The sequence below is a fragment of the Crinia signifera genome, chromosome 1 (genome assembly GCF_055691185.1).
Source record: "Crinia signifera chromosome 1, ASM5569118v1, whole genome shotgun sequence".
Lineage (NCBI taxonomy): Eukaryota > Metazoa > Chordata > Amphibia > Anura > Myobatrachidae > Crinia > Crinia signifera.
Genome location: NC_139217.1, coordinates 297635377 through 297651220, shown reverse-complemented (window position 1 = coordinate 297651220; position 15844 = coordinate 297635377). Strand labels below are relative to the sequence as shown.

The 15844-nt window shown below is 43.0% G+C and overlaps 1 protein-coding gene across 1 annotated transcript in view; it reads left to right on the top strand.

Moving 5' to 3' along the window:
* The window catches only part of JAK2 (Janus kinase 2), a 196284-nt gene that overhangs the window by 80561 nt on the left and 99879 nt on the right, over positions 1-15844 (top strand). Inside the window, exon 4 of the mRNA XM_083186002.1 lies at positions 229-346. Coding sequence (XP_083042128.1) covers positions 229-346 — 118 coding nt within the window. The remainder of the gene's footprint in view (positions 1-228; positions 347-15844) is intronic.

Genomic DNA, 15844 nt, shown 5'->3' with positions numbered 1-15844 from the left:
GGCTGCTTTTCACCTCCGTGTGCAATGCCACACTCTGGCTTTCCGCACATTTGAATCCCTGCCAAAATGTGTTCTAAATTCCAATACATCTATGCTGTATAATTTTCTAAATTAATGTTATAAAAGGTATTCTGATTATATAGATTTTTGGAATACCCAGTGTGAACTTTGTTTTTTAATATTGAGAATTTATTATTTTAATTAAACAGGCAATCTTTTTTGTTTCAGATTTTATTTCCCACACTGGTACAGCAACGAGAGCAGCAGGGCATTTCGTTATGGAGTTGCACGAGGATCTGAGAGCCCCATTCTAGATGACTTTGTCATGTCCTATTTGTTTGCTCAGGTAAAAGGAGAGTACTTCTCCTGTTTCGTGCATCACTTATTCATTTTTCTTAAGGGGCCTACACACGTAGAGATTTTGCTGAGCAATGCAAGATCTCTCAGCACATAGCACTGCACAGTGATGTGCTAGCAATGTGTTTTGAGCAATCAGTCAGGGCCAGTGCCCTGACCAGCGATTTAACTAGATGTATCCAGCATGCTGGATCTTAATCACCTGGAGATATCGCCGCACATCGCTATCGCTATGGCCTCTATACACTGAGCAATGTAGGGGCATTTTGTAAGCGATCTAGGCAAAATGAAGTCAGATCTCTTAGAAAATGCCCTGTGTGTAGGCCCTATTAATCTTGTTTGGTTTTCTTTCAACATCAGCATTTTGTTATCAGCTGTACTCTTCAGTTTTAGAAAGGCAAGCATTCTTCTTAAGAAACACGGTCTAATTAGTTTCATGAGCTGGAATGATCATTGGCTAATTATAGGATATAAATAGCATGGGCAGCTGGTGTTTTCTCATATTATTGTCCTCTTCTTCCCTGTTACTTGCCTGTAGTGGATGATGAAATTGAGACCATTCTATTAATATTTCTTGGCAGTGTTTCATAATTGACATGTTGCATTATAAAATGTTTTTGGGTATTTGTTTCCTGTACAGTACTTTCTCATGTCACACAACAAATTCATACTAATGACTGATCTATAGATGGTATATAGTTGTCCTCATAAGTTTACATACCCTAGCAGAATTTGTGACTTTCTGGCCACTTGTCAGAGAATATGAATGATAACTCACAAACTTTTCTTTCACTTCATGGTTCGTGGTTGGGTGAAGCCATTTATTGTCAAACAACTGTGTTTACTCTTTTTAAATCATAATAACAACAGAAACTACCCAAATCGCCCTGATCAAAAGTTTAGATACCCCAGTTCTTAATACCGTGTATTGTCCCCTTTAACATCAATGGCAGCTTGAAGTATTTTGTGGTAGTTGTGGATGAGGCGCTTTATTTTCTCAGATGGTAAAGCTGCCCATTCTTCTTGTCAAAAAGCCTCCAGTTCCTGTAAATTCTTGGGCTGTCTTGCATGAACTGCAATTGAGATCTCCCCATAGTGGCTCAATGATATTGAGGTCAGGAGACTGAGATGGCCACTCCAGAACCTTCACTTTATTTTGCTGTAGCCAATGACAGGTCGACTTGGCCTTGTGTTTTGGATCATTGTCACGTTGGAATGTCCAAGTATGTCGCATGCGCAGCTTCCCGGCTGATGAGTGCAAATTTTCCTCCAGTATTTTCTGATAACATGCTGCATTCATCTTGCCATCAATTTTGACCAAGTTTCCACATCCCCAAAACATCAGTGATCCACCTCCGTGTTTCACAGTAGGAATGGTGTACCTTTTGTCATAGGCCTTGTTGACTCCTTTCCAAATATAACGTTTATGGTTGTGGCCAAAAAGTTCAATTTGGGTCTCATCATTCCAAATGACTTTGTTCCAGAAGCCATGCAGCCCATTTTTCTTTAAATACCTCCTTATTGTGCATTTTGAAACAACCACACCACTTTTTTCATAGTCCTGTATTTCAGCTGAAGTTATTTGTGATTTTTCTTTGCATCCCAAACTATTTTCCTGGAAGTTGTGGCTGAAATTTTTGTTGGTCTACCTGACCGTCATTTTTTTTCCACAGAATCCCTAATTTTCCACTTCTTAATTAGAGTTTGAACACTGCTGATTGGCATTCTCGATTGCCTGGATATCTTTTTATATCCCTTTCCTGTTTATACAGTTCAATTACCTTTTCCCGCAGATCCTTTGACAATTATTTTGCTTTCCCCATGACTCAGAATCCAGACAAGTCCATACAGCACTGGATGAAAGATGCAAGGGTCTTTCAGGAGACCAGAAACTCACTGACCTTTTATACACACACACTGATACAAGCAAACAGATCACAGGTGAGGATGGTTACCTTTAGTAGCCATTCAAACCCGTTTGTGTCAACTTGTGTGCATGTTATCAGGCCAAAATCTCCAGGGTATGTAAATTTTTGATCAGGGTCATTTGGGTAGTTTCTGTTGTCATTATTATTTAACCCCTTCAGTGGTGGGGTGTTTTTTTTGGGAGCGCTTCCCACTGGTAGAGTTTTTTATGGGGAGCACTCCCTTAAAAAAAAAACCCACCACTGCCTCCCTGGGTCCGGGCAGCGCTGCTGCACTGTCAATCAGCGGCTGCCCAGACCTGCGCCCCCCCGCGCTGCGTCCCTGTCCCCGGCAGCCGGTTTGTCATAAGCCAAAGCCGGGGACTTCAATAAGAAACCCGGAGGGGAGGGGGGAGGAGGAGGGAGGAGGCGGCACCGCAGAGGGGACAGAGCCGGGCTTGCCAGACTGGGCACTGAGGCACAGCCCGGAAAATTCTCGGGATTGCCACTGAAGGGGTTAAAAAGAGTAAACACAGTTGGTTGACAATAAATGGATTCACTCTTTGTCGGGGCACTCTTTTTCATGAAAAAGTTTTCTGACAGTTCAAAACAGTATTGAAGATTTGACAAGAGGAAGACACAAGGGAACCCAAAGTCATGATAATTGTTAGAGAAATTAGTGATACATTACTTGCATTTGTATATGAAAATGGTTTAAAAGAATTTCTTTAATAGTTATTTATTAAAACTAAGCACTAGACATAGACAAAACAATAACACAAACTGACAGATACATGTAACATAAAGTGATTAGTGAGTTTATATTGGAAGAAGCACTCAAATTAATGGGGCCTATGGCAATGCGTTCCTCGTGGGAAAGGCAGTCCCCTTAGTGGGTAGTGCTAGTATTTATGCAGGGGTCTCGGTCCCCAAATAGGGTGCCCTTCCAAGTTTATAGCTCAGGTATCGATAATTTATGGATAGGGATCGGGGTAATCACAGAAAAACGGAAGACATCAATATATAGTTTTAATGATGTAACGAGGCAAAATGCTTAAGTCTATCCAGACACCAAAGGCATTGCACCCTCTGAATGTCTGCCGTGACAACACACTGTTCAATTACAGTTCTGCTATGACACACTTACATAAATCTTACAAGCTATGTGGAAAGCTATTCTTTGAGTGCTGCTGTGTTACAATCCCTATCACTTGTTGTTCAACATATATCCGTATGGTAAAGACATGTATTTATGCACAATGATGGGGTAAGTACATCAATTCGTACAATAAAAAAGTCAATCACACATAAGTAGAAAAAAGCGAAAATATAGCTTCTATCAAAAAGAGGGGAAAAAAGAGGGGAAAAAACACTGTCTCCTATCTCCTATTTAATTAGTGTAGGAAAGAAAAAGATAAAGTAGGGAAAGGGGGGAGGGAAAGGGGGAGAAATAGACACAGCTAGAAAGGGGGAGAAAAGTTGGAAATGATCAGAGAAATTGTTGTTACCTCAAAGGTGACAATTCACCACTCTATATACCTATAGTGTGCTGGAAATGATGAGTTCTCGCAGTGAGGTCTCCCTCATCTGTTACTCGTCACCACCCAGCATACCAGCTGCCATCTGTAATGGATGGGCCCTCTAGGTATTGTGGGAAGTCAGACCTATGCTCTCTGATTCTACCCCACAAGGCTGCTGCTGCCCAGCTCTGTATACCTATGACCAAATGGGGGTACACCGGTTTCCTCAGTGGGGTCTCCCCCCTCTATGTACTCAGGTATACCTCAAGTTGGTTGGCTTCCTTTGGCATATGATGCCACGGGGCTTAAGAGGTATTGCGGGTGAGCGAGTCCTGGTAATAGGGGTTACAGAGAGAGAGGAACAAATGAAAAAGAAAAAGAAAAGGAAAGAAAGTATAGAAAACTGCTGTCCCTGGGGTGGGGTACGTTCCCCTGATTAGAATGAAACCAGTGCAGGGTGAATCATTCCCTTGTCCCTAAGGATGAGTGTTTCCATTGAAAACATAGGTAGGATAAGTACAGCTATGGTGCTCAGGGCTGGATTGCGCTGCTGTCCCCCACTTGCAAATAGCTGTATAGGTGGAGGATGAGCGGCATGCAGCCTATGATTTGGCTGTTAGCAGTTTTGGGTAGATATGAAGTGTAGGTAAGTGCAGAGAAATGGAGAAGGGGAAGAGAGGAGTGGAGGAGACAGTGGATACCTCTACTTTCACCCCGGGGATCAAGTCCTTGATCTCCGCCGGGTTTGCCGCTGTGTCAGGAGGTGCGTGATCCCCGCTGTCTCGGTCGCTTAGGGAGTATGCGTCTTACAGAGCTGCCGTCAGTCAGCGCCTGTCTCTGGAGCTGCCGCAAATCTGGGATTGTCAGCCGGGGAAGCCCTCAGTGGGGTGCACAATTGTGCCGGTAAGAATGTCTCTGCCGCTTGGGGTGTGTGCATCTCCCAGAGCCGCCGTCAGTCTGCGTCTGTCTCTGGAGCTGCCGTGAGTCAGAGACTGTCAGCCAGGGAAGCCCTCAGCGGAGTGCACAGTTGTGCCGGTGAGAAGAGGCACTAGGTACATGTGCCGTTGTCTCCTACGTGCTGTGAATCAGCATATCTTGTACATCAGCGGGATGCACGGGTATGGGTGACAGGAGGCACTGGGTAAGTGAGCCGGTGTCTCCTAAGTGCTGTAAATCAGCATTTCATTCACAGACGATCGTTTCGCCACGGAGGCTTTCTCAATGTGTGCATTGAGAAAGCCTCCGTGGCGAAACGATCGTCTGTGAATGAAATGCTGATTTACAGCACTTAGGAGACACCGGCTCACTTACCCAGTGCCTCCTGTCACCCATACCCGTGCATCCCGCTGATGTACAAGATATGCTGATTCACAGCACGTAGGAGACAACGGCACATGTACCTAGTGCCTCTTCTCACCGGCACAACTGTGCACTCCGCTGAGGGCTTCCCCGGCTGACAGTCTCTGACTCACGGCAGCTCCAGAGACAGACGCAGACTGACGGCGGCTCTGGGAGATGCACACACCCCAAGCGGCAGAGACATTCTTACCGGCACAATTGTGCACCCCACTGAGGGCTTCCCCGGCTGACAATCCCAGATTTGCGGCAGCTCCAGAGACAGGCGCTGACTGACGGCGGCTCTGTAAGACGCATACTCCCTAAGCGACCGAGACAGCGGGGATCACGCACCTCCTGACACAGCGGCAAACCCGGCGGAGATCAAGGACTTGATCCCCGGGGTGAAAGTAGAGGTATCCACTGTCTCCTCCACTCCTCTCTTCCCCTTCTCCTTCTCCATTTCTCTGCACTTACCTACACTTCATATCTACCCAAAACTGCTAACAGCCAAATCATAGGCTGCATGCCGCTCATCCTCCACCTATACAGCTATTTGCAAGTGGGGGACAGCAGCGCAATCCAGCCCTGAGCACCATAGCTGTACTTATCCTACCTATGTTTTCAATGGAAACACTCATCCTTAGGGACAAGGGAATGATTCACCCTGCACTGGTTTCATTCTAATCAGGGGAACGTACCCCACCCCAGGGACAGCAGTTTTCTATACTTTCTTTCCTTTTCTTTTTCTTTTTCTTTTGTTCCTCTCTCTCTGCAACCCCTATTACCAGGACTCGCTCACCCGCAATACCTCTTAAGCCCCGTGGCATCATATGCCAAAGGAAGCCAACCAACTTGAGGTATACCTGAGTACATAGAGGGGGAAGACCCCACTGAGGAAACCGGTGTACCCCCATTTGGTCATAGGTATACAGAGCTGGGCAGCAGCAGCCTTGTGGGGTAGAATCAGAGAGCATAGGTCTGACTTCCCACAATACCTAGAGGGCCCATCCATTACAGATGGCAGCTGGTATGCTGGGTGGTGACGAGTAACAGATGAGGGAGACCTCACTGTGAGAACTCATCATTTCCAGCACACTATAGGTATATAGAGTGGTGAATTGTCACCTTTGAGGTAACAACAATTTCTCTGATCATTTCCAACTTTTCTCCCCCTTTCTAGCTGTGTCTATTTCTCCCCCTTTCCCTCCCCCCTTTCCCTACTTTATCTTTTTCTTTCCTACACTAATTTAATAGGAGATAGGAGACAGTGTTTTTTCCCCTCTTTTTTCCCCTCTTTTTGATAGAAGCTATATTTTCGCTTTTTTCTACTTATGTGTGATTGACTTTTTTATTATACGAATTGATGTACTTACCCCATCATTGTGCATAAATACATGTCTTTACCATACGGATATATGTTGAACAACAAGTGATAGGGATTGTAACACAGCAGCACTCAAAGAATAGCTTTCCACATAGCTTGTAAGATTTATGTAAGTGTGTCATAGCAGAACTGTAATTGAACAGTGTGTTGTCACGGCAGACATTCAGAGGGTGCAATGCCTTTGGTGTCTGGATAAACTTAAGCATTTTGCCTCGTTACATCATTAAAACTATATATTGATGTCTTCCGTTTTTCTGTGATTACCCCGATCCCTATCCATAAATTATCGATACCTGAGCTATAAACTTGGAAGGGCACCCTATTTGGGGACCGAGACCCCTGCATAAATACTAGCACTACCCACTAAGGAGACTGCCTTTCCCACGAGGAACGCATTGCTATAGGCCCCATTAATTTGAGTGCTTCTTCCAATATAAACTCACAAATCGCTTTATGTTACATGTATCTGTCAGTTTGTGTTATTGTTTTGTCTATGTCTAGTGCTTAGTTTTAATAAATAACTATTAAAGAAATTCTTTTAAACAATTTATCATATACAAATGCAAGTAATGTATCACTAATTTCTCTAACAATTATCATGACTTTGGGTTCCCTTGTGTCTTCCTCTTGTCAAATCTTCAATACTGTTTTGAACTGTCAGAAAACTTTTTCATGAAAAAGAGTGCCCCGACAAAGGGCCTTATTTTGGTTCACTCTTTCTGACAAAATCCTTCTTAGATGGACAAAACCATGTGCACTGCAGGGGAGCATATGCAAAATGTGCAGAGAGAGTTAGATTTGGGTGGGGTTTTATTTCAAAGTGAGATCTATATTGAAGTGTAAAAATAAAGCAGCCAGTATTTACCCTGCACAGAAACAAAATTACTCACCCAAATCTAATTCTCTCTGCACATGTTACATCTGCCCCCCTGCAGTGCACATGGTTTTGTCCATCTAAGAAGTATTTTGTCAGAAAGAGTGAACCAAAATAAGGCCCAAAGAGAGAGTCTTTCCCTTCTTCCTCGTGAAATACACTTTATACTCTCTAGGGAGCACCTCCACAACCGTTATTTAGTGAAAGGACGCTAGAATTACTAGCCCAGAAAATTCATTTTCGTACTGTGGATATTTGATACCTTATGCTGTAAACTCTATTTTTACATCAACCTGTGCACTGGTCCACTCCCACGCATCCCCCTCCCTATAAAAGTAATAAATGGATTCATCCAACCATTAACCATGAGTGAAAGAAAAGTTTGTGAGTTATCATTCATATTCTCTGACAAATGGCCAGAAAATCACAAATTCTGCTAGGGTATGTAAACTTATGAGCATACCTGTATATGTAACATAGTGTTTATGTAATAATAGTAGCAAAATACTTTTTGACTTGTACATTTACAGTACAGGTAATACAACCAGTAATCATTATATCAATATGCCTGTCACAATCGTTTCTATCCAAATGTGTGTGTGCCAAGCCTTACATTTAGTGTACATGACAGTTTGTGCTCCTGCTACTTTATTTGCTTTGAATTTCCATTTATTAAAATTAAAACTTTTGCTTTGTGATCAGTGGCTGGTAATTAGAAACCACATTCATACGATATGCTTTGAGTGGAGGGATTGTGCATTTCTATTTTGTCAGGCATAGCAAATTTTGTTTTGTATATGCTGGTGTCCTGATTATTGGCCTCAATGTATTATGTTGCACATGTAGCACTACTTATTGTGGCCATACATCATAATGTGGTATTAATTTGGCTGTATATTTGCAAAATACTTATTATTTTTTTATCTTTCCTTTCTGTGTGTGAGCACTGCCATGGATATTCCATTTATGGAAATGTATTTACATTTGTACAATGCAAAGCAGCGTATTCAGTTAGTCACGTTTTGCTCATGCTACAGCTGGAACACTAATAAAGGAAAGATTTCGCAATGAGTGATATTGTTGTTATCACTTGTTACTACACTTAAATGGTGCTCCAACCAATCAGTTCCTTACTGTAATTTTTTTAAACCCATGACTGTCAAAAGCTGATTAGTTGGAGCACCATTTAGGATTAATAACAAGTGATACCAAGAATATCACTTGTTGCTTAATTTGCCCCTAAAGGCGTATGCACACTGAATGTTTTTGCCCAGCGTGTATGCAGAATGATGATGGGAAAAATGCTAAACTAAAAATCGCTCAGTGCATACACACTGAGTAATTTTTACCCATCTAAATAATTTTCCTGGGAGTGGACAGCTTTACATAGCAGTACACTATGGAAAGCCATCCACACCATCACTCTTCTGCTGGTAATACCAGCAGATGACAAGCAGCAGATGGCGATGATGCAGGAGCACACCCTAGCGCTCATCGCCGGGCCATACACACTGGGCGGCTTTTGAGCTGAAAGCAGCTTCGGGCTGGACGGCTCGCTGCGTTTGCCACACTTTATACAATCAACTCCACGCCGACGTGGATAGTGGGGGTATGAAAATGTCGGAGGACGCGTAACGCCGCCCCTCGCGGGCTCGCAGCGCTTGCCACGCTTCGGGTTGGCGTCAATAGTGGGGTGGCGTTACCAATGGGGGGGCATTAAGCATACTTAATACCCATGAGGGGGCATATACAATGAGAAATGGGCCATATTGGCCCATTTCCCATTGTTCCCTATGTATAATCGCGTTGATTGCATCAAATGCCATTATAATGGCACGCGCTGGACGCGATCAACGCAATTTTCTCTTTACCGGCAATTAAAGCTGGTAATTGACAGAAAATCGCGTCTATCGCATGCCTTAAGTACCTTAACTTAAGGCATGCGATCAACCCCGACGGGCGCCGTGCTAGGAAACAAGTACCAAAAAGTTTGTTCAGAAACCTTCGCAGTTGCTCCTTGTTTAGGATTCCCAGCAATTTGACAGACTGTTGCTTTTTTGTTGGACTGGACAACTCTGGCAAGTTTCCTTTCAGATCGAGCATTCAGTAGACTGTGATGACCACAAGCCTGACGTTGAGTCCCGGTTTTCTGCTTGGTAGTCTCTGTAAACATTAATAACTGCTGCTCTCAAACACTTCAGAAGTGCAGCCATTTTGCTGATACTGGTCCCGACAGTTCGAGTGCCTACAATCATCCCGTGTTCAAACTCAGTTAAATCATGTTTTTTGCCCATTTCTTCGCAAACAACAAAGTGCAATTGATGCATAACTTGTCCTGCGTTCCCTTTTTATAGCTTTCTCGCCCTCTAGCAGCAACAAAGTAAAGTTATGGACGATCTGCGTATGTGTCAAGTGGTCATAATAATTTGGCCACTCAGTATGTATGTTTGTTTGTGTGTGTGTGTGTGTGTGTGTGTGTGTATATATATATATATTTAGGAATCAGTGTATGTATGAGGGAGTGCATGATGTATGTATGAGTACATCAGTGTATGTATGTATGCATTTAAGAGTACATCAGTGTATGTACAGGTGGAGCCAGTGAGTACGTCAGTGTATGTATGTATGTATGTATGAGTACTTCATTGCATGTATGTATGCATGAGTATGGCAGTGCATGCATGTATATAATCGTCCGACAATTTGCCATTCACAAGTTTCTTGTAAGGTTCTTACATTTTAATGTATTTATAATTAATGTTATACATTATTACATTACATTTTATATCTGCTGGATTACAGGTCCATGAGCGACCCCTAAGTATCAAAATATTTAAATGAAATGTTGAACACCGTGTTTTTACACCAAATGGAAGATTTTGAGAGGGACAGACCAAAATTTTTTTTAAACCTTTTTTTTTTCTTCTACCGTATAAATAAGGACCACCCTATTGTAAGATATTGTTAGTCTAGGACACTGTAAAATTGAAGGTAAATAGTTAAACAATTCATTCACTGAACACAATGGGGGGAATTTTCTATCATAGGAGTTCTATTTCACATGGGATGTTGCTATGGGCAACCAATCTACTTCCTATTTATTTAGCACCTTTTAGAAGATAATAGATAGTATGTGAAATGGAACTCCCATCTTCGTAAATTTCCCACAATATCTAGTTTGTTGGGCCTTTATTTAGTGTATTTGGATTCAGTTGCTGTATGTTAATATCTGGTGTAAATAGACCATTTTTATTTATTTCAGTGTTTGAATTTTTTGAGATATGGAGAATCCTTATTAAAGAAAAAAAAAACACATTTTAAAATCCATTGCCGTCTTGGTACTCTTTACCTAACACGGCGCCCACGATTTTGATCGTGGGCATCGCAGGTAAAAAAATCGCGGGCATTGAATGCACTAAAAATCGGGTGCGACGCGATGCCCGCGATTTCCCATAGGGATCAATGTTAAATTTCTCAATTGACCCGATTTTACTGTTCAATGCCTCAATTGACCCGATTTTTCCATAGGAAACAATGTTAAATGGCCCACAGAGGCCAAATAGCCACCCTGAAGTGTGAAATGGCCCCCACAATTGTTAACGCCACCCCACGATCAACGTGAACCCGAAGCGTGGCGAGCGCAGCGCACCCGCGAGGGGCGGCGGTACGCGGCCTACGACCTTTTCATACCCCCACTATCCACGTCAGCGTGGAGTTGAGAATAGAATAGTGTGGCGAGCGCAGCGAGCCACCGAGCCCGAAGCGTGGCGAGCGGACGCGGATACCTTGACAGGTAAACGCGTCCCTTCGCGGGCTTCACAGGTATCCGCGGCCCCTCGCGGGGCTCGCTGCGCTCGCCACGCTTCGGGCTCGGTGGCTCGCTGCGCTCGCCACACTATTCTATTCTCAACTCCACGCCGACGTGGATAGTGGGGGTATGAAAAGGTCGTAGGACGCGTACCGCCACCCCTCGCTTGCTCGCTGCGCTCGCCACGCTTCGGGTTCACGTTGATTGTGGGGTGGCGTTAACAATTGTGGGGGCCATTTCACACTTTAGGGTGCCTATTTGGCCTCTGTGGGCCATTTAACATTGTTTCCTATGGAAAAATCGGGTCAATTGAGGCATTGAACAGAAAAACCGGGTCAATTGAGACATTTAACATTGTTCCCTATGGGAAATTGCGGGCATCGCGTCGGTCGCGTCGCACCCGATTTTTTAGTGCATTCAATGCCCGCGATGGGCGCCGTGCTAGGTAAAGAGTACCGCCATCTTTGACTGCCATTGATTTGATTTGAACTTCTGTAAAATGTTTGGACCTTTGACAGGTGAATTTGGGTCATGCATGTAGTAAATAGTACTTCTGTTTCACTGTTATGGCTTCTGCCCATTGGTGCTGGCAAAGCTTCTTTGGAATCATTCATGCATAATATTGTAATCCAAAACAGTAAATATCAGACTTGGATACTTAAAGCAGATTTCATTTGATTAGGTTCATCATAACATATTAGAAAAATGGTGCGAATATACAAAAGTCTGGCTATGCAGAAATCTCAGAGGATGATGGTCTAACTTGCTTTCTCTTAATGAAACAGTGGGCAAATTGTTGAGTACCAATGTATTGGTACAGTATTGCATAGATATATAGGAAGATGTATTGTAATTAGTGTTTTAATATTGATCTCAGGCATGAGCATTTATGCAGGAAATGCTCTAAGATATTTAATATTTCTTATACAATGGCTTTGAGAGTATTTATTGATAAAACTTTTGGCATCACTTGGATGTGGGTTATTTGTCAAAACATATTACATTATGCAATATAGTGTGCATTGTTATAGGCAGAATACTTTCTAAACTGCTGAAACCCATAGTAGCCAACTGGTTTTATTGATCTAGTGTATATTCCATAACTACCTCACTCTGGGGGTTATTCTAGTCCATTCTTTCTGACAAAATCCTTCTTAGATGGACAAAACCATGTGCACTGCGGGTGGGGCAGATGTAACTTGTACAGAGAGAATTAGATTTGGGTGGGGTTTTTCTTCAAAGTGAGATCTATATTGAAGTGTAAAATCATGCAGTCAGTATTTTCCCTGCACAGAAACAAAATAACTCACCCAAATCTAATTCTCTCTGCACATGTTACATCTGCCCCCCTGCAGTGCACATGGTTTTGTCCATCTAAGAAGGATTTTGTCAGAAAGAATGAACTAGAAAAAAACCCTCTGTGAGAATGGGTATTGCTAAACAGGGATTATTTTTTTTGTATTAGTCAGTGTTCAGCTTCTTACTCCGTAATTCACTTCCATCTGCTTTACCCTTACTTGCAAATCCTTAACCAGTGTTCACCTCCTTTGTACATCTCTTACACATACCAGCCCAAACTGCTTGCATTTCCTTATACTCTTGCCATAAATAATTCAACTGTGCTTTTTTCCACCTATTTAACTCCCTGTCCAACCTATGATCTTTCAAGCCATCTAATATATACTGTATTGTCTAATGGCCTGCACATAGCAGCTGTATTATAAACAACATCTCATCATCTAGTACAATGAATACACACTGCACATGTTGGCAGCACAAAGTAAGAAATCTATCAAGTTGCCCGTAGCAAACAATTGGTGAAATACAGTCAATAAAATATCTAGGTAGAATTTGATTGGTTGCTATAACTTCACTTTAGAGGATTTGATAAAGCTATCACTAAACAATTTCAAGGGCTAAGACATTCAAAGTTGTGGTTAGAGAAAAATAAAAATTAACATATTACACTTAAAATTAATCACACCAATAAAATGGTTGTGCCAGAATTAATGGAGCCTGAAACTACACAGTTACTGCTTGGATGATCTGATCTCACAAAAGACTTGCAGAGCAGGTGTGAGAAACTGAATAAATACATGTTTCCTTTAATGGCTACTTGTGGGTGTTACTTGCTGCATCCTGTGTACAGTCGTTCTGCTAAACTGGTTCATATAAGTCATATACCCTCTTAGATGCCTCTTCTCCAACATAAACATGAGTTTGAAAAAACTCAGGAGCCCGAGGTGTGCTCCCTACCACCAGTGCTGTGCCTAAACACGTGCAAAGGGGGCCATGCGATCGAATTGAGCCATCTCCCGAAGGAGACTGGCCCCGTTTTTCCCCTAACCCCTCTCAACCATAAGGCCGAAGAGGGGAAAATAGGGAACGGTGGGTCCTCTTCGCCGAAGCTTAGAGAGACCCTCATTCCTCAACCCCCGGAAGGGTTAGGACAGTGGGTCCTCCGCACCCGAAGGTTTGGAGAGACCCTCAGTAGACTTCCCTCCGCAAAAGGCGAGAGCTTTGGCACATTGGGGAAATGGAAGGCCCAAAAGGGTCGACCACACTACCCAAAAAAAGTGACCAAACTACAAAAAACAAGGAACGTGAAAAGTGACGAACGTGAGAGGGGAAGAGAAATTAATAATAAAGATACCCTAGCCAGAAGACCGGGGTGGGGGTGTGAAAAATTGTCCTACACCATTCAAAAGGACGAGGTAAGGACGTGCAGCGCTACCTGAAGGGAAGTGCGCAGTGCAAGTGCTTACTAGTGCATGGTGATTTTGGGATCACCCGTGCATGTTCGGCACCCCCGAGTTTCCCCGGGGGAACAGTGCAGCCTCGGACTCCAAGCAACCGACCGATCAGCGTCAGACCAAGGTTTCTCTGTTCCCATCGTAGGGCATTTCCCAGCCCCTGGCATGGGAATGGGTACTCTAACATAAACATACTTAACCTTAGCTTTTCTTCATAACCCAATGACTCTAAACCCCTAATAAATTTTGGTGCTCTTCTCTGAACCTTTTCATGTTCCATTATGTCTATTTTATGGAGTGTTGATCAGAATCCTACACTGTAATCTAGATGAGGCCATGCCAATGATTTATAAAGTGACAAAATTACACTGTCTTTTTTTAGCCTCTGTGCCTCTTTTTATACATGCAAATACCTTATTTGCCTTAGCTGCTGATCCTTTACATTGGGTAGTGCCACTAAGTCTACTGTCAATGAGCACTCACAAATCCTTCTCCATTAGCTATATTTTTCCTATTTAATTTTATAGATGCCCTGCTTCTTTCTGTTCCCAAAACGCATAACCTTACATTTATCAATATTTAACTTCCATTTTGCTGCCCAATCCCCATGTTTATTTACACCTTTCTGTAGAGACACCATGGCCCTAACTGTGCAGAGTTTGTATATTCTCCCCGTACTTGCGTGGGTTTCCTCTCGGTACTCCGGTTTTCTCCCTCAATCCAAAAATATACTTGCAGGCTAATTGGCTCCCAACAAAATGAACTCTAGAATGTCTGTGTGCGTGTGTACATGTGGTAGGGAATATGGATTGTAAGCTTTACTGGGGCAGGGACTGTAAAGTGCTGTGGAATATGTGTGCGCTATATAAGAAACTGTTAATAAATAAATAAAATAATAGGGTCGTTAGGTCGACACAAGCATTAGGTCGACATGGGCAAGATTTCACAGTTGAAATGAACATAAAAAAAGTGCACCTCATGCGCTTGCCATGCTTCGGGCGCGGTGCCATCGCTATGCTCGGTACACTATTTCATTCTCACACTACACCCTGGTAGATGGTAGGGAATGAAATACCGCCTGTCATCACATGTCAAATTAATAAAAAAAGTGCATGTCTACCTTCCTCTTATTGACCTAGTGACTGTATGTCACACTTACGGGTCCATAATTTCCTAAATGTGTTTTTACTTCCATTTTTATATATTGGCACTCCATGTGCTATTCGTCAGTCCCTTGGTACATGGCCTGAAGAAATTGAATTTGTGGAAATGAATAATGGCCTAGCTATTTCTGAGCTCCGTTCCATTAGATCCCTAGGGTGTAAGCCATCTCGCCCTGGAGATTTATATATTGATTTTGCATAGACACTTATGGACTTACCCTCCTTAGACACCTCCTTAGACACCTACGGACTTTGTATTAATCTCACCATTTGATCCTCTCTAGTAAATACTGACAATCTGTAGAGAGATGCTTAAGCATAGTAAAATTTGGTTTTCTAAAGCTCAGTGTCCTAGTTAATCCCTTTATATTGTTGCTTTTGGAAGCTTCTTTGAAATTAGACCATATTATGATCACTGTTACCCAGGTTTTCCCTTACTTTAGTTTAGGGTTGCCGACTTTTGTAGTTTCCTCTGCGGGAGAAGCCCGGAGAAGAGACTTTCAGTAGGACTTCGGGGGCGGGGCTTGAGTGTGCTGTCATTAAGCCCCGCCCCCATGATGGTAAATGGCCCGATTTTGCCTATCTCCGTGGAGGGGGTGGGGTTAAAATGATGCTTTATGACACTTTAGCCCTGCCACCTCATCGGAGATCAGCAGATAAGGTTATTTAAATGCTGCGGTCAGGCAGAGGAAGCTGCGATCAGGCTGTAGAGCGGGGGTACCTCAGATTCCGGGAGGGTTGCC